At 31.6% G+C, this 19,845-nt stretch overlaps 5 protein-coding genes across 5 annotated transcripts; 4 read left to right on the forward strand and 1 right to left on the reverse strand.

Moving 5' to 3' along the window:
- Positions 1 to 340: 340 nt before the first annotated feature.
- On the reverse strand, positions 341 to 2,935 carry PGO_072900 (elongation factor Tu; the record flags this gene model as incomplete). Its single annotated transcript, XM_028687163.1, has 1 exon — positions 341 to 2,935. One exon carries the CDS (start codon positions 2,933 to 2,935, stop codon positions 341 to 343), a length of 2,595 nt encoding a protein of 864 aa, XP_028542964.1.
- Positions 2,936 to 7,635: 4,700 nt separating this feature from the next.
- PGO_072910 (nucleolar protein Nop52) lies at positions 7,636 to 10,368 on the forward strand (the record flags this gene model as incomplete). The annotated part of the gene is made up of 1 exon (XM_028687164.1): positions 7,636 to 10,368. One exon carries the CDS (start codon positions 7,636 to 7,638, stop codon positions 10,366 to 10,368), a length of 2,733 nt encoding a protein of 910 aa, XP_028542965.1.
- A 1,063-nt stretch (positions 10,369 to 11,431) lies between these two features.
- On the forward strand, positions 11,432 to 12,148 carry PGO_072920 (selenoprotein; the record flags this gene model as incomplete). The annotated part of the gene is made up of 1 exon (XM_028687165.1): positions 11,432 to 12,148. One exon carries the CDS (start codon positions 11,432 to 11,434, stop codon positions 12,146 to 12,148), a length of 717 nt encoding a protein of 238 aa, XP_028542966.1.
- A 1,979-nt stretch (positions 12,149 to 14,127) lies between these two features.
- Positions 14,128 to 15,114, forward strand: PGO_072930 (hypothetical protein; the record flags this gene model as incomplete). Its single annotated transcript, XM_028687166.1, has 1 exon — positions 14,128 to 15,114. The coding sequence occupies one exon, from the start codon at positions 14,128 to 14,130 to the stop codon at positions 15,112 to 15,114; it is 987 nt and encodes a 328-aa protein (XP_028542967.1).
- Positions 15,115 to 17,293: 2,179 nt separating this feature from the next.
- Positions 17,294 to 19,059, forward strand: PGO_072940 (hypothetical protein, conserved; the record flags this gene model as incomplete). Its single annotated transcript, XM_028687167.1, has 4 exons — positions 17,294 to 17,311; positions 17,599 to 17,677; positions 17,983 to 18,771; positions 18,965 to 19,059. The coding sequence occupies 4 exons, from the start codon at positions 17,294 to 17,296 to the stop codon at positions 19,057 to 19,059; spliced, it is 981 nt and encodes a 326-aa protein (XP_028542968.1).
- Between the last annotated feature and the right edge of the window lie 786 nt (positions 19,060 to 19,845).

Raw genomic sequence — 19,845 nt, forward strand, 5'->3', positions numbered from 1 at the left:
TTTCTGCTTTTTCACTTTTCCATTTTTTCACGCTTCTCTTTAACTTCAATCCATTTTACTTTACTGTTATCACGCGTGTGCAACAACGCAGGCATATTCTTGCGGCAGTGCGAATGGAAACGAAGGTGACAAGAAAATAACAAGCTTTTATGAACACGGTACAGTTGTGTTTTGATGAGTTTGCACCTGAACACGCAGGCGCAACCATTCGCGTGGGCATGTGCATGCATATATATGTACATATAGGTGCATACAAATAGGTACATACATGTAGGTACATACAAATAGGTACATACATGTAGGTACATACATATGGGTGCATACACACACGTACATCAGCTCATGCTTCACTTATAACCAAACCACTGGCAACAATTTTATTTTCCTCAGAGAGAATAAGACGAGACAGGGGAGAAATGCTGCATGAAAGGAGATCGTAGGCACTAAAAAAGGGGTTATCTTGAGAAATGTAATAGTTTATGTCATCCCTGAAATGCTGGATGCACATGAAAGAATTGTCATTGACGTGGATCTCAATAAGGCCAATGTCATGGCTGCGTAAACATTTTTTCTTATCCATTTTTTCGTAAAGCACATTTTGATTTTTGACATAATTTTTTAAATTACTAATTTGTGCTAAATCATTTTTGTTACATTTAACGTTTAATTTGTTTTCAGGTTGTAATGCATCATAAATTAGGGAATTTTTTTTATTTTCATAAACATAGTAAATATTTTGTATGGTTATACTGTGTGAAAAATTCAGGGAATATAAAAGATACTGTCGTCCTATGATTAGTGGAATTTTTACTTGGTTCATTTTTATTAACACTTTCATTTTGTTACATGCAAAGGTGATATTTTTTGTCACATAGGAAGGGGACCTTTCTTCAGAATTAATTGACACTGTGTTGTTCACAAAAACAGATCCGTTCTTTATTTTGTTATCATCAATTTTAAAAAAAACGTTTTCTACAATATCGTTTGTTATATGTGCATTTTTGGTGATACAACATGATGTTAGGAGATTGGGTAAAACATTTAGAAAGGGTTCGAATACACCTTGATCTTTGTAGGCATTGCAACAACTATCACTACCGCTAGACTCATCTGTATGATCCCCTTTTTTTTTCTTTTTTTTTTTTTCTTCTTCTTCTTCTCCGTTATTATTCCATAAGGTGGATGAACGGGGGTCTTGTTCTAACATTTTTTTTATCAAAGGAACACATTTTGTAGTGGCTAAAAATTCACACAGATCACCTATATTCACATATTTACACAATTCGTCACTTTTTTCAATTTTTTTCACGGTAATTTTTTCCCGAATTGGTAATAAGACATAGTTACATTTACTTTTTAAAAATCCATACAACACTTTAACACTTGCATTGATCATATTATTTGATTCTGTCAAATCTTGAATAACCCCTACAAATGTGTCTTCATCATTTGATGACTTTTTCATTGAATTTGTTATGTCTCCCTTGTCATCTTGGTAAAAATTCCAAAATATATTATTTGCAAACAGGTTATTATTATTAACAAAATTGTAGTAACCTGTGAGAGCAGTTTTCTTATCATTCAGAATCTCTGCACACACTTTTAATTGAAATAAATCTTTTCTTAAATTCATGTATTTAATTTCATCGTATAGACAAAAGGTACGATTTAATAGACTCTTTTTGTATTTTTCGAATTTAACAATGTTTATATTTTTGTATGCAGAAAGAGGTATAAATGTTAAATTTTGTTGAAATAATGTATGTCTTTCTGTTTCAGTAGGTAAACCACAAGTTTGTGCAGTTGATACACGCACATAGAAGTTATTACTAAGAAGGAAATCGTAAATACTGTTATTTTTTGGACATTGAAAAAAAGACCTTATTGTATTGCATATATCTTCAAAAACATTTACGTCATAATCAAAGAGATCTAATTTGTTTACCACTACAATAACGTTAGAAATTCCTACTGATTTTAAAATAGAAACGTTTCGATAAGTCTCATCATTTTTTTTCCTGTAAATATTATTTGCATCTACTACTAAAATTGCAGAGTCAGCAAAGAAGCTCCATGTGTGCAAATTAGTAACCAGTTCATCATGTCCCGGAGTGTCAAAAATGTTTACTTTCCTTAAAAATAACACATCGTTGTGAATTATATTTCTTTTATAAAAATCGGTAAATATGGTTCTATCTATATGAACAACATTATCTACGTTATTTCCATCTCTTTCGACAGAGCTCTTTATATCCTCTTTAAGGTAATTACTGGATGTGGTCTCTCTTTTCTTGTTTTTCCTAGGATTTCGTACCACACGATTATATGCTTCTTCTAACTCAGTTTTTGTGTAATATATGTAGAATTCTTTTTTTTTGTTAAAAAGAGTTATGTTCCTCTCCCTTTCGTCGTCATCTTCATCTAAGATGAAGGTATACTTGGAACTTTCCCTGATGTGTTCATATTTTTTCACTGTCTGTTCGCTTACGTAGCTTAAGTTGTATAGAAGTGCTCCTATAAGAGTGGATTTCCCCGCATCGATATGTCCTAGAACGAGTATATTCAGTGTGCTCAGCATGATGCATCTATTTCCTTTGTTGTCTCCATGATTGTCATCATGGAAGACATTCGAAGGTGTCTCATCTTGGTTTGATTTCTTCTCTTTGTTGGGTTCCTTCACTTGGTTTGATTTCTTCTCTTTGTTGGGTTCCTTCACTTGGTTTGGATTCTTCTCTTTGTTGGGTTTTTTCACTTGGTTTGGCTTCTTCCGAGTTGTGTTTCCTTTTGCATTATATTTTTCCTTTGTTTTTAGACTTTCCGTTAGTCCTTGGGTATCAAACTCTGTATAATGTTCCTCATCGTAATTATCGTAGTCGACTAAATCGTCCTCATAATCATCATACAGAAGATTTTTTCCCCATTTTTTATTACTCATTTTTTTTTTTTTTTTTTTTGTGCAACTATGCCGCTATTGTTCTGCTTATTATATGTATTTTTCTTCTTAAATAAGAAATGAAAAGATCTTTTCGTTCGGTATGCACACATTGGGTAGTATATATCTATTTTTTGTTTCTTTGAAAGATATTTTATTCAAAATAGTCCATTAAATATGTACTGTGGTTTTTGTGATATGTTCCTATGGTTTGGGGGAAAGTGGCTATTACACTTACATGGCCTTCTGTCCCAATTTCATTCGAGTTTTTATTTTATTCTTCTCAGTTTTTCTTCCAAAAATGTTGCACATATAATATATAGGTGTATAAATATGAGCACATATAATTTTTTTTTTTTTTCAAATGCGTTGTTTCACTTCATGTTTCAACCGAGGTTGATGTGGTGCTGTACAAACGTTGTATAATTGTATATGTATAAGAAATGTTATGTACATATGTCTCCCTACCTCTTAAAATTTGTTAAAACAGGAGAAAAAAAAAAAAAAAAAAAAATCTTAATTTATTTCCCATTTTCTCTTCCTATACATTGAATGGGGTTAGGATTACGATGTATACAACACACAATTGAGAATTTTTTACCAAGTGTTTTTTTTTTTTTTTTTTTTTTTTTTTTCATCATAAATCTTTATCATTTTGTGCGATTGTATGTATATATATAACTCCTCCCCGAGTTATGTGGACAATTCGGAAATTGTACGTATTTCAAAAAATGTCAACAATAAGAAATTTGCCCACACAACTGTTCATGATAAGAAACCATTACTTCAGTTGCCGTTCGTTGGAATAGGCCATAGGTTATGCATTAGTGTGTGAGAATATGTTGAACTGTAGTGATCTATGGAAATGATACTTTAAAATGTCACTCTAAAATGGTACCACTATATATAAAACAATGCAAGATCCTACTAAGCCAAGTAGGTTTAACCAACTTGTATTTTCCTTTCAAAGAAATATTCAAGTTCACAAATCTGTAAATTACAAATTTGCAAAAACTGCAAGTTATGCAGGTAAAACAAAAAAAAAAAAAAAAAATTCTCAAAAGTGGAGGGAAAACTTTTATAAAAAAGGATTTACTTGAAGTGTTCCCCTTCCCTATACCCCAATGAGATTGTGTAGTATGTATCAAATATATAAGCATGTCAGAACTGTAGTAGCATACTATTTTTTTTTTTTTTTTTTTTTTTTTTTTCTCTTTTACTTAGCCAAATAGAATGTTCTTTTATCTTATGGCACAAGCTTTATATCTGAACTGTGCAATTTGGGAATTTTGTGATGGAAAGATGTGTATATAAAATACGCTTGTGAGTGAAAATTGTGAAGATGAATAACTTTTCTCCATTTTTACAAGTTGGAAGTAGTTTTACTTGAAAATAAAAAAATGGAGGTCCAATTTTTTTTTTTTTTTTTTTTTTTCTTTTACACACAGTTTTGAGAATTTAAAAAAATTTTTATATGCTTAAAAAAAGGAAACAGTTTGGTGTAAAATAGTATATATCATCTTATGAGAAAATGTTTTCAAAGGTGTAAATATCATTTTGTAGTAAAGAAGGAGACTAATGGGTGAATCCATATATGGTTATACTTGTTGTTATGACAACTATTTGAGGTATGAAAAATGGATGGGTATAATTATAAAAGTAAGCAACATGTGGAGAATTCACAAGAGATGGATGAGAAAAGATCTTTAATTTTTGTTGGTGTGCGTGATTTAAGTAGTTTATGTAAATATGGTTAAGTTAGATTTAGTTGCACCATAATAACATGCAACTTCGACGTGCATTGTTATGAACAGAGAAGGGAAAGAAAAGAAAAAAAAATGAATTATCCTCCTGTAAGTGCACACATATATATGTGCTCATCTAATTCGCTACCTTCCACAATTTTTGTGAAAAAATTATGAACGTTAATAAAAAAAAGGGAAACGAAATGGGAAGAAAAAAAAAAAAAAAAAAATCTCAGCAATGTTGGGGCTTCTTCTAATCTTATCTCATTATTACCAATTTATAAAATACAGGATAAGGACTCAACTTACTCCTCCACTACTTTCCCCCCCCCCCCCCCCGCAAAAAAAAAAAAACCAAAACAGAGCAGAACAGAACAGAACAGAACAGAAGAAATGAAAAGAAAAGAAAACAAAATCTTAAATTCAAGTCCTTTGACGTGGCTACCACCACCTCTTTATCTGTATTTTAATTCGTAATGGGCGTTCAGAATTGTCACTACTTATTATGTGTTTTTTTTTTTTTTTTTTTTTTTTTTTTTTTTTTTTTTTTCTTTTTTGCACAATATTTCGTTTTCACATTAATATAGCTTGTCGACAAATCTTTTATTTATTTTACAATATGAAGTTTATGTTGAAGGGTAAGGAAGACACAACCATCACAAGTCTTCTACAAATAGAAAGGTGGGTGAAGTCATTTCCTCTCCCATGTCCCCATTTATTTTTTTACATTTTGTGTATTTTTATTTTAACGAAGTGTTACCATTGTTTTAAGTGATCGGGAGGATGTTGCATTTCAAGATTAGTAGGCTGTTTGTTTATTCTGCTCGTTGCATACTCCTATACACACTACTCCACATGTAGGTATAACGGAACTCTCTGCTACACGCCCCACCACGATTTTATTTTTGTATTTCCCACTTTTCACCATGTAGGTTTATATATTATATCACCTTTGTGGTACCCAATAAGCTTACGCGACAGTATGTTTATGTATACATATATATATATATACATACATACCTTGATGTGAGTACAAGATCAATTCTTCCCGTTTTCGAAAAGTTATCTCCGCTTCTTCATTTGAAGTTACCTCCTTTTGCAATGCATAGGAACATGTAGTAGGAAGATGCATACACTACTGTAGAGTGACAGAAAATTATTTACTTGTTTATTTATTATTTATTTAATTTCTTTTTTGACCACTTTTAATATTTAGAGATATAAGTTTTAAAAGGCGATTTAAAGTTTAATTGTACTACAAAATAAAGTTGCAACAAATTAAAAGTGTAAAAAAAAAAAAAAAAAAATGATTTAAAAAATTAAGCTAAAATAAATAAAAAAAAAATATATATATATATATATGCAATATTAAAAACAATAAAAAAAAAAATTAAAAAAATAATTTTAAAATTAACAACTTTGAAAAAAGTGACTAAAAAAGGAATTTTATAAAAACGGAAAAAAAAAAAAAAAAAAAAAAAAATAAGTTGAAAATTTTCAATTTACAAAAAATTTAAAAGCTATTTTAAAATTTTTTTTAAAAAATGGTTAAAGGTTAAATTCAAAACCAGCTTAAGGAACCCAATTTATCAAATGTTATATTTTAGTTTAATTCAGTACAGTTTAATTTGAACTCAATTTAATTCAACTGAGTTGAATCCCCAATTTGGGACATTTTAATCGAAGCTAACCCAAACCAATAATATATATCATCCACGAATTAAAAAATAAAAGTTCACGTAAAAACTTATGGAGAACTGTTAGAAGCGGATCACAAGCGAACCAAGAAGAGTGTATACTGAATGTACGATTATTATATCGTTGTAAACACTTTTCTACATTTTTTTTTTTGTGAGGAAAGTGAGGGGAATAAGCTGAAATAAGTGTATGTTTCCATTTTTAAAGTATGGAAAAAGGATACATATGCATTATTATATACCCCCTCCCCCTTAACTTTCTGAGAGGTTATCCATGTTGATAACCAAAAAAAAAAAGGGGAAATACTATTTTTTTTTTTTTTTTTTTTTTTTTTTTTTTTTTTTTACATATTTCCCCGGCTGAATTGAATCGTTCTTTTTCTTTTTGAAAGAAATTAGAGCTGACATTTTTTTTTTTCAAATTAATTCTATATCAAAACGGAGAGAGAGATAAGGAAATAGATTGCAAAAGTACAAGTATAAATGTATGTTCCAGAAGAAGGGTTAAAATTTCCCTGTGTCATTTGTATAAGCTAATGTACTTAACATCACTGTTGATGTTTCTACATAACTTTTAGTGATTACTGAACATGTTAGAATACTCAATTTTTTTTTTTTTACTTATCGGAAAACAAAAGAACAACGTTAAATGGAGAGAAGTCCCTAAATCATGAAACTCTGAGGCGTTTCTAGAGTGCCCTTTTCAATGTACATTGTGTGTATATGTAAACATATTTACGTGTACATATACACAAAGAATACTATCAGAAAAATTATATAATATTTAAAACAAAATCCTGTACCAGAGTGTGTGCTTGTGCTTGTGTATGTGTGGGTTCTTTTCACATAAATGATATTCATTGCACATAGGTTCTACGAGACGGCTTCTTCCTGCACGTGGAAAAATCCTGACATGCTGGGAGAAGAAAAAAGGGAGAGTTTTTTTTTCGTAGCAGAAATTTACACGTCATTTTTATTAACACAGATTCTCATCTGCTCGTGGCAGAAATAACTTACCGTGATCTTTTTCCTACACTGATCTTTTTCCTACACTGATCTTTTTCCTACACTGATCTTTTTCCTACACTGATCTTTTTCCTACACTGATCTTTTTCCTACACTGATCTTTTTCCTACACTGATCTTTTTCCTACACTGATCTTTTTCCTACACTGATCTTTTTCCTACACTGATCTTTTTCCTACACTGATCTTTTTCCTATACTGATCTTTTTCCTATACTGATCTTTTTCCTATCTTGGCATGCACGAACTTGTGAAGGAACGAGAGGAGTCCTCCACACTCTCTTCATTGACGGAGGAGAAAAAAATGGATAAATCAGAAATGGAGATGCTGTTTATTGATTTGAGTCATGTGAACAAAGAGAATAGGGATGTAGGAATGGAGATTCTGTGTGAGAATATAAAAAAGAGAAAATTGTTGATGAATAGAAAGACTTTATTGTATATTTGTAAAGGATTATTTTATTATTACTGGTTATGTTATTCGATGGAAGAGCAGAAAAAAGCAGCATGTAAAGTAAGTAGATTAATTAGAAATATCGATGAGATAGATAATAGTAAGAAGAAAGGAAATGTTTTTTTATTTTTGCAATGTTTTTTAAATGTTATGTCAAAGAAATATGACAATTTAGACATATATCGAATGAATAAATTTTTATTTTTGTTTCGAGTATTCCAAGCAGAATTTTTATTGTTCTTACATAAATATTCATGGAATAGCCGTTATATTAAGAAGTATAATAAAATAATGCTAAAAACATTTGATGATACAAATGACGTTTTTTATAACCATATAGATACATTTTTTAACGAATTTTTTGGAAATCAATTTTATTTAAAATCTAAAGATGAAAATGCAAAAGTTCATATAAAACATTTTGTTCAATTGATTGAACTTTTTTTAAAAATTATATGTAGAACAGAAAAAAAACATATAATTGATGTTATTCGTAAAAAAATATTTTCTGTTATATTAAAAATGAATTTAAAGAAAAATTTGTTAAAAGAAAAAATTTCGAATTATGTTTTGAAGTGCAAAAATCAATACGCTACAAAAGTTTTAAGAGGATTTTACAATTCTCTTGTTTCTATGACTAAAGAGGAGGAAGGTATAAACAACAAGAAAAAAACTAAAGGTTTTCAGAAAGTTCCAATTTTTGTGGAAAAATTTGAGGTCAATGGAAATCAAAATACTTACTCTGAGAACGAAAAACAGAAAATCACCCAAATAAAAGACATTTCCAATGTAGTTACGCCTGAAATTCGATCAACTGATGGAGAACAAGAAGTTGACAATTTATTTAATATCAAAATGAAGTTGAAACGGAATCGAGGTCCATGCGAGTATACTCGGTTCGTTTCGATGATAGATGAAGGGGGGATGGAAGATCAATTGGATACTGCTACAGGTACTGCTACAGGTACTGATACGGGTACTGCTACAGGTACTGCTACAGGTACTGATACGGGTACTGATACGGGTACTGATACGGGTACTGGTACTGCTTCTGATTCTGATACTGATACTGATACTGAGGCGGACTCTGATGTGCATATGAACAAAGGCATGATGGACACCTCTGCTGGAGCGAGTGCAAACGCAGGGGCCCCCTCGAGCTCAATGGTGGATATTTTTTCAGGTGAAATTGAAGACAAGGAAAGGAAGGAGAAAAAGAAGAAGACCATAAAGGGAAATGAAGGAAACAGGAACTCTGACGTGAACAAAATCCAAAAAAAAAAAAAAAAAATGAACATCCAGAAAGTGATAAACATGGATGACAACAACTTAATAAGCAAGTTGGGGATATCATCATCGAAGAAAGAGAAAAAAGTGTTGGAAAAAAGTGTTGGAAAAAAAAAGGGAGAAGCAAAAAACAAAAAAAAAAAGAAAAAAGGAACAACAGAAGGTGCTGCACATGTGGATAAACATGCAAGTAGTGTGGGAAAGAGAAAAACCGAACGCAATATGGGCATCTTGGATTTGCTGCATAAGAGTAAACAAGGTTTTTCAGGAAGTATCATTATTGAAAATGAGGAGAAATCGGATTTGGCAATCTACTCAATTAACAAGTCGGATCTACGAGAAGGGTGCATACAGAAGAGAAAATTAAAAGCGAATAAACTGTTTAAGAAGAATAGGAAAAGGCAAAATGGTCACAGCATAGCAAGTGCCACCCTAAGTAATAGTAGTAGCAACTGTAGCAACTGTAGCAACTGTAGCAACTGCAGCAACTGCAGCAAGCATAAACGTAAAGTACAAAAGAGTTATACCATATTGATGGATGAAAACCACGGAGCTGCCACATGGCCAAAGGCTGCAAAACGAGGAAATGAAGACACTGCCAAAGAGAAGGGTGACAGGAAAACAAACATAGGAATGAAAAAAAAAAAAAAAAATAATAAAATGGAAAATTTGGAGAAACAAAATAAAAAGGTCCAATTGGAGAAGACAAAAAACAGCAAGTGTGAAAAGTTGGAAAAACTGCAAATGTTGGAAAAAAAAAAAAAAAAAACTAAAAATGCAAAACCGGAAAAAAAAATTCATAGGAATAACCAAGAGGATGAAGACAAGGACAAAAACAAGGACAAAGACAAGGACAAAGACAAGGACAAAGACAAGGACAAAGACAAGGACAAAAACAAGGACAAAAACAAGGGCAAAAACAAGGGCAAAGACAAGGACAAAGACAGGGAGAGAAAAAAAAAAATAAAAAATAAAAACAAAAATGAGTTCAGCAACGGATTAGCCACCCACTCAAAAGTGGGGGGGACTACGGAAACGAATAAAAATAGCATTGTGAAAAAAACAATTTTGAAAAAGGGAAAAACCAAGTCTCATGTAACCAAAAAGGTTCATTTCAATTTAAACAAAAACACAATTGAATATATCCCGCGAAGAAAAAAGAGAAATGTCAACTCATATTTCTTTCTTGATAACTTCAGAAACTTAATTAATGTCCCCGCATTTTTGTAGTAAAAAAAAAAAAAAAAAAAAAATTAAATAAAATAAAAAAAATCACAAAAATAGAAAAAGTAGGAAAGCTCTTAGAGGGGGGGGGGGGAGTGGCGAAGGGGTGTAATGGATATAGTAACCCTATAAGGATTATATATATATATATATATGCTGTTTGTAAATCTCAGTGTTTCTATTCATTTGTATATCCATTGTGTATGGTTTCAGGTTGTGTTTGAGGGGGAGTGCAAGATAATAAACTTACCATGGTTCTATTCCCCCCCATTTTTATTCACCTTTTTTTTAGCATATTTTTTTCGCACCTACTTTTTTGGCCTATTTTTTTTGCACCTACTTTTTGGCCTATTTTTTTCGCACCTACTTTTTTGGCCTATTTTTTTTGCACCTACTTTTTTGGCCTATTTTTTTTTCACCTACTTTTTGGCCTATTTTTTTTGCTATATTAGGTGAAAAAGATAGCAGGGGAAAACAATTCTGCACTGAGCTGGTAGCATGCGAAAAATACACCAAGTATATTTTTATTCAACGTAATAAAACTGCTTAACTTTCCTTAATTCATAGATTTTTTTTTTTTTTTTTTTTTTTTTTTACAAAAAGATTAAGATTGTGTAAAATTATAAATGCAATATTTCTTGGATTTTTATTGTTATTTTTTTTTTTTACCCCCTTTGAATTCCATGGTTGAGCTTTTTTCTACGTTGTCCTGAGCACTACTAAAAAACACAGGAAAAGGGAAAAAGGCGAAAAGGAAAAAAAATTAAATACTGTTAAAAAAACACTGAACCAAGCTGGTATTGTAAGTATCACTCAACTAGAGTGTTCGTGTGTGTGATATGTGGCAAAATAAAATCCATGGGGATACTACAGAAGGAAAAAGAAGAAAACAGTCCATTTTGAATGAAAAAAAAAAAGAAAAAAAAGAAGAATATATAAATACAGAATTGTTGAACACAAAATAAAGCGTTAAAGTGGGAGAGGGAATTTTGAACTGAGCATAAAAATGAGGAATGGACTGAAAATTAAGCTTTGAAAAAAATCCTCTATAAAATTCGTTTAAGGCAAAATGATAAAGCATTACATAAAGTTATGCTTGAAAGTACTCTTTTTTCTATTTTTAAGCTACGATTTTGTCATTTTGAAGAATGAGAATAATAACAATGTCGTTCAATCGAATAGAGGTTTTTTAAAAGAAAGCTATGAATTTTTATTTGTTCAGAAGGATATTTTCCCATCATATATAAATCGAGATAATCAAATATCAATATATTTTTGTAAGTCTTGACAATCTAATTATGTTTTAAGTCGAATAAAAAAATATTTCGACTTTTTGAATCATGGGGAAGATACGGAAATTTATTTTGAAGATGACACTTATGTAGCAGACTATGATAATAGCAGTTACGATCGTGAGAATGGTGATTATAAATATGTAATATTCTTGAGAAACATTAAAGCAGCACTAATTTATCGATTAATATGTTCCTTTGTTTTCTTTATTTATGTTCTCATAGCAGGAAATATGATTTTTCCGAATTACTTAAATGCGTTCACACCACAGCTTCTTTTAGACAACCCAAGATTTAACGAAACATTTGAAAATATGAGGAAGAAAAAACTTATGGTATTTGCACTCATGTTTTTTTCTTACAATATCATATATGGGATGTTGTGTAATACCAATGTAATTCATGTGTATCAAAACAGGAATTTGATTTATGACGACCATTATACCGATTCCTTGTTCGTTAAGAGCATGCAGGAGAATATGACACGTGTGTAAAGATAAGTTAGAAGAATGGAAATGTGGAAAGAAAACACCTGTTGTTGGGGGAAACGAATGATATTAATTTTGTAAGCGGTGTGCCCTTTTGTGCTTCGTCTGAATTTATAAATGATGAAAATGTCACAAACCACTCGCGGGGGACATTTTTTGACAAATAAAATTTGGACGTAAGTGCAGCTGGAGTTGCTAACCCAAACAGTTGCCATGAAGTTTTTTATTTCGTTGTTTCGCTGTTTCGTTTTTTTATTTTATTATTTTACCATTTTTGTATTTCACTGTTTCATCGCTTCATTGTTCTATTTTTATTTTTTTCTCGTGAAATATGTTCGAACAAGTGGATAATAGGAAGGAAAAAGAAAAATTCTTTGATTCTCTCGCACGCAAATTTGTGTGTGCGCGTGAAGCATAAACTTGTGAGAAAAAAAAAAAAAAAAATTATGAACAAGTCATAACTTATATCCTTTATTTTTCAAAATTGTATGACCACAAAAAAAAAAAAAAAAAAAAAAAAAAAAATATGGATGCTATTACCTTGATTAAGCTATCTAGAATTTGTGAGGTTGCATAAAATTTTAATCTACATTACGATTTGCACGCGTTATATCTGAATAGAAGAAAGAATTGCTAATTGGTAGAAATTGTTTGAGAACATGAACAGAAAATATTTGCATGCATGTGGAAAAAATACTTATTCCATGTTTTTATGTGGGTAAGGCTATTTTACGGAAGAGAAATAGTAGCATGCGTGTGTGCGTGTGGGGGAGGAAGTCCCCTAGGACGTTCTTGGGAATTGCCTGGAGATACAGGAGATTGGAAAATGTTTCACAATTAATCTCAGGCACCAATGAGACGCGTGCAATAATATACAAGGTTGGGCATGCAATAATATGCAATACCTACGTTTGCAGAATTTTTGGGTGCAAATTAAGGTCTGTGTTTTTTTCCGAGGTTTCGCACAAATCATGAGAAGTGTTTAGGATTTTCTCTGCACTCATTCTCAGGATAGATCACATAACATTTCTCTTAAGGTTGGAAAATTGCAGAGTAAGGGAGTTCTCTATATAGGGAGAAGGTGTCAAGAGGCGTGTTCTTGTGCCCAAACGTGTATAAGTACATGCGTACTTATGCATGCAACGTGGGTGTTTAAGCATACAGGTGAGAACTTGGAAGGGGGTGGCACGTCTCCTTGAGAGATACGAATGCACAAGCCTATATGATGGAAGAAAATATGCGTGAGTGAAGAAGTTGAGAAATTGTACGAGTTGGATATAAGGGCCACCTTGACATGCTTCCGCCTGGAGGAAGTGCTGCATTTTCCATGCGTGAATTTCCTTTGCTTACATGTGCATGCAAATTAGGACACGTAAAAGGAGACACACATTCATCGATGTGGAAATTGTGAAAATGGCAAGGAACAAAATGGGAAGTGATAAGTAGGAAAAGGAATGCTTTTATTTTATTTTATTTTAATTCTAATTTGTGTTGAAAATGAGTGTATATGTATATTTATATACACACCCACATGGACAAATTTTTACATTGCTATTTTACTAATTTATTTATTTTTTTTAAAATTAAAAACTTAGAAAATGAAATTAAATATTTTTAATTTTAAAAGTTAAAACTTTCTCAAATAATTAATTCACATTTTTTTACCACGTCCTACTAGTCTTGTTCTGCTTATTTTACGCATTTCTCCCCTATTCTCCCTCAAGCATAAGAATTTTTTTATTTCATTTTATTTTGTAATTTTGCTGCATAATTTTGTTGCATAATTTTGTTGCATAATTTTGTTGCATAATTTTGTTGCATAATTTTGTTGTTTTTTTTTCGTGCTTCATTTTGTCTTACTTGAGTAATTCACAACCTTCACCTTCGTAATTTGTGTAACCCATTTGTCACACACTTTCTCTGTGCACACACACGCACCTTCATAACAAACCTACATAACATACCTACATAGTGGTTATAAAAAAATGAAACTAACATGCACATTACTCTTCCTCCTTGCTGTGGCAAATAATTTGGAGTCATATTTTTTCACTTTCTGTTTTGTTGAGAACTCAAGTGTACCTCAACAAACATACAGGGTTCCATACCTTCTAAAACTGAGTGAATTAATTAGAGGATCCTCTAACGATGACCTTAGCTACAGAAAGGTGGAAGACAAAATAAATTTAAGAAGAAAACGAGAAAATGAAAACACAGGAGATGGAATTTATTATTCTACAGAGAATAGACAAGAAGACACACAAGATAACAATAACTATGAGCAACTACAGGAAAATAAGGAATCCCTCTTGAGTGACAGTTATGGGATGTCTGCACAAGAGGAGTATGAACAATTGTCATCTGAAATGCAAAATTTGGTTGATGAAGTTCATGACAACAAGGCTGCTCCTTTAGAAGGAAATGAACAGCAAGACGTGGGTGAAGAAAAATCGAACGAGGAGAAATCAACAGATGAGGTGAATTCAATGAATGAAGAAAAATCAAGGGATGACGTCCAACCTGATGCAGATACCATACCAAACAAAAACGAATGTATATCATGCGGAGAGGAAGAAAAAAAAGAAAATCAAAGTAACATTTTTCCAGAATCAGCAGAAGACATATACAATGTGTATAAAAATCAAGTAGGAGAGAATAACAAAGATGATATTGAAAATATTCATAACAAAAATGAAGAATATGTAAATAATTATCCCATTGATGAAACAAATGTAAGTGTTGGTGGTGTTAATAAATTTATAAATTTAAATGTTAAAGAGGGTGTCAATAAATGTATAAGTTTAAATGTTAATAATGGAAATGACCCCAATGGAAATGGGCCACTAAATTTTTACGTAAATATTTCTGTCGTACCTAATATTTCAGACGAATTAATAAAGGATGTTTTTTTCATTGTAAACAAACTTAAACAAATGTTTGAAATTACTGACACGGAGGAAAATGCAGAATAAGCAAAAAAGAAAACGGAAAAAAAAAAAAAAAAAAAAAAAAATTGTTAAAGTGGGACTGTCTTATGGCCTCTACAAATTAAAAGCCCTTCGTTGTGCGGATGTATATACTCCTAATTATATTGGTTCAATCTGCATGTTCAACAGAATAGTACAAATGTGGGGAAAATGTGCGAGTGTTTTTTTGTTTATTCATACACCTGCACATGGGTATACACACATCAACGTGACTCCTCTCGCCACAGCCTCTTCCCCCTTTCCCCCTTCCCCAATATAATGATTCTGTTAATGCAACATTTAACTATTCTTCCTTGTGCAAGTACACACATAAGTATATCCATACACATGCACATAAAACATATGGGATACTGAAAAAAGACAAGCAACTCCTCATTTTGTCCCTGTTTTGACTCTTTTTCTTTTTTCCCCTTCTTTTTAGTCTTCATGAAAAAGTGAAACAATTATATATTAAAACTAACAGCACTACAAATGTGCACATTTTAATTCAGTTGTTCTAACTTAAGTAAAACTTTTAATTTTTTTTTTTTTTTTCCTTTTTTAAAAGAGGTCTGATAAATGGTTATTTTGTGCACTTCTAGCACTTTTAAGAAGCAAAATTATGGTTAAGAAAAAAAAAAAAAAAAAAAAAAAGCACGTCCGATTGTACACCTGATCACCTCCCCCCCCCCACGCATACATGCATAGGTATGGTGTCGTATGAACATGCATATTTACATATATGCAACATAATGTCAATGGGACTTGCGAATGTCAAAATGAGGACTCTTCAAACGTCCCCCCCCATAAGAAAAATATATATTTTCATGTACGAACTGAATTTGAAGTATGAGATTTCACGCTCATCTCCATTTGCTGGGGCAGAGGTATGAAAAACAAACCACTACACAGTGAGTACATACTTGGGATTTATAAGCAACCATATGCATACACATGTAGGGATCTCATATGTACATCAGGTATATCCTCTATATTCTCTGGAAAGTGCTATATCGTTCTTTCCCCTCGGGTGGCAGTTATATATCTATCTATATCTATATATATATATATATATATCTGGAAATTTCTTGGGTGGGTTAAACACAAAACGTTTCTCAAATACAAGTAAAGGAAAGGGTGTTTTTTTCATGGCTATTTTTTAACTTATAGCTAAGTTTCACGTTTGATTGTGTTTTCCCCTGCCCCTCCTCCCCTACAAAGGAGTTGCGTTGACATGGTTTCAACTGTGTGTGCGAGTATACATGTTATGTGACGCATATGTGTATTAATTATATGTACATGGCAATTATATATGCATGTATACATATTCGTAAGGACTTTCAGATTGGATGTGCTTGTTTCGGGTGTAGCCTTTGCCATAAAAGAGAATACTGAAGGAATTATCACGCCCACTTGTACCCACCTATCCAAAAAAAATGAATAAATAAAAATGAATAAATATATAAAAATATATAAATAAAATAAAACAAAACAATGCTTTATTTGTCACACCCAAAAAAAAAAAAAAAAAAAAAAAAAAAAAAGAGCCTGCAACATGGATTCTTTTACATATATATATACATGCACTGTTAGTTCAAAATTTCCGCTCATCCAAAATAATTTCGATACATTCTTCAAATGATTTCATGCAAAAAGGGTAGTGACTAATGCAGAAAGTTTGTATATATAGCAGCACATACAAATACGTTATTGTAAACAGGTGTGAATAAAACTTGTTCCTTCTTTTTACTTTAACACGACAGTTGGATATTCCTCAAAAGAGCTTTTTCCTTTTTTTTTTTTTTTTTTTTTTTTTTTTTTCCTGTTCGTTTTCGTCCCACGAAAGAATTTTCCACTCTTAGAAGCTATATCTTCCCCTCTCCCCTACATCTCCATGAGCATGTGTTGCTGAATTGTTCATAGGGAACAAGAAGATTTATTAAAAGGAGAAACAAACGAACTCAACTCATACCCGAAGGACGAGGGGGGTGGAGAGAGATGAAGGAGTTACATTATATTCCAAGAAAAGGTACGAGCAAATTTTCGTATGGGTAAAGATCTAACTGAAATCCTTTCAAAGCCACACATGCCAAACTAGTAAGAAAAAAAAAAAAAAATAAAATAAAATAAAATAATAAAATAATAAAATAAAACAACACAAGGCAACTAGTGCAACCAAGTCAAAATGGAAGAACAGGATAAGGTAACTAAAATTAAATTGCAACTTCTTTGGGAGAACAAAAAAAAAAAAAAAAAAAATGTTTTTTCATATCTGAATGTTCGTTCATAAATTTGCAACATTTTTTTATTTTGAAGCTTACATATATGTATACGGCAAAGTATTGTGTACGTGTCTCGATTTCTCTTTATTTCTGTTTTCCTAACATTGCAACCTGGTTAATATATATATATATATATATGTGCACAGAACGATGTTGTAAGAACGTGCAAAAGAATAGCAATAAACACGATGTGTTTGCCCATTTGCAGTTGGTAGAGAAGTTGATAGAGTTCGGATATCCAAAAGAAATCTGTCTCAAGGTTGTCAAAAAGAGCGGTGCGAAAACAGGTAACTGATGAAGAAAAAAAAAGATCAGCAGAATTTAGTGTCACAATAACAGTAGTAGTGTAGTTGAGATGAGAATGGTGAAATCAACGGGGGCACAATAACGAGCTGATGTTTCTACCCATTTGCACATGACACACCATGCATTCTGCGAACAATGCATGTAGAGTATGAGAAAACTCTTGAGAGCAAGTTTGGTGGCACGTTTGGAGGCACGTTTGGAGGCACGTTTGGAGGCACTCTGAGGTTACACCATTTTTCACTTTCCTGTCTCCCCTCCCTTTCCCCCCCCCCCCCCCCAATAACAGTTGATGAGGCCTTGAATTGGATCGAAGAGACAGAAGAAAATGAAAACTACGACAATGAACCGTTGAATGATAGTACAACAGTGGATCGACTTGCTGACAGTTTTAATGATAAAGAAGACACAAGAGAGAAGGAAGGAGAAAAGGAAGGAGGAAATAATAATACCAGCAGTGGTGATCGCAAAGGAGGAGCAGGGGGGGGGAACCCCAACTGTGAAGGTAAAAGCAAATTAACCCCAGAAGAAGCTCAAAAAAAGGCTCTGGAATTGCAGAAAAAAATTCGAGAGAAAAAGCTATTAAAAGAGAAAGAAGAAGAAATACAAAAGGAAAAGAATCGAATTGCTATGGCAAAAGAAATGCAAAAGAGAAGAGAACAAATTGAAGAATTTGAAAGAAAAGCATATTTAGAAAGTCTGGAAAAAGAAAAAAATGAACGTAAAAAAGAAAAAGAAAAACAACTAGAATTGTTGAGAAAAGAATATGAAGCAAAATTTGGCATTGCGTATAAAATGGAAAATGAGAAAAAAAAAAATATTGAGGATCTTACGGAAAATGAAAAACGAGAAGAAATAGCCATTTTGCTTAACAGCTTAAAAAATAAACATAAGGAAAATAAAAAAGAATTAATCGCTTCTCTTGCCGTTTTAAAAACGTACTTTGTGAATATAAAAGAAAACATTCTCGAAAAAAAGTTTCAAAAAATTAAAAAGGAGAACAAGGTGTTCCTTGAAAAAATTAGGATCCACGAGGAGATGCTGAAGGTTTTTTTGCTTGTCGGGTTTGAGGATACAGGTTAGGACGTCCCCTTCCCCCTCCCCCTCCCATTTGTTGCCAACACTTGTGTATTGTGTGTACTTGTGTTGCCCATAGATGTCATGTACTTTTGCTTGCACCTCCAACAATCGAACGCAAGTCCCAACCAACAGACCTGATGATGACCATTCGTGTCTTTCCCATCGCACCCCCCCCCTTCTCTCTCTCATAGGTGACTTTTATGTAATTAAAAATTACCCCAATACGTATTTACTCGCATCAGCCATTAAATTTATTGATTTAATTGTGAAGACATTAAATTCTTAGGTGAAAATAAAACAGCGAATAAGAAAGAAAAAAGGATTAGACTAATTTAGACGTAATAAAAGGGAGGAAAAAAAAAAAAATAAAATAAATGAAATGGAGTAAATGAAATAAAATAAAATATAATAAAATATAATAAAATATAATAAAATATTATAACAATGTTTTATATGTCACATTCAAAAAAAAAAAAAAAAAAAAAAAAACTTATATGAAAAAAAAAAAAAAAAAAAAAAAAAAAATGGAAAAAAAAAAAAAAAAAAAAAAAAAAAAAAAAAAAAAAAAAAAAAAAAAAAAATAAAAAAAATTTTTTATATGTCACATCAAAAAAAAAAAAAAAAAAAAAAAAGCTTATCTGGCTAGCTAAAAGGAACATGTCATTATGATCATATTAATAAAAAAAAAAAAAAAAAAAAAAAAAAAAAAAAACTTCAGTTACATAGCCACTTAACTGATATCAACATGATTAAAAATGAAGATCACAAATAATTTGCAATTTAATACAAGAATGATACAATATACTTAAAGGTATAACAAGGGGTATTTTTTTTTGTGTATGTGTATGTATATACGTATGTAAATATGTATGTATGTATGTGTGTATGTATGTTGTTCTCAGTCTAGGGACGGAGAAAACTTGTGAATTTTTTTTTTTTTTTTTTTGCCAAGTTTGCTTAAATTCACAAACTTTTTTGACAGCCCTTTAATTCTTTTTGCTTTACAATTGGCCTTGCGGCCTAGCTGAAAAAAGGTCTGAGAATGATTAGGCAAAGGCAACACCCGGTCCAC

This window comes from Plasmodium gonderi (assembly GCF_002157705.1).
Source record: "Plasmodium gonderi DNA, contig: Chr07, whole genome shotgun sequence".
In the NCBI taxonomy this organism is placed as follows: Eukaryota; Apicomplexa; class Aconoidasida; order Haemosporida; family Plasmodiidae; genus Plasmodium; species Plasmodium gonderi.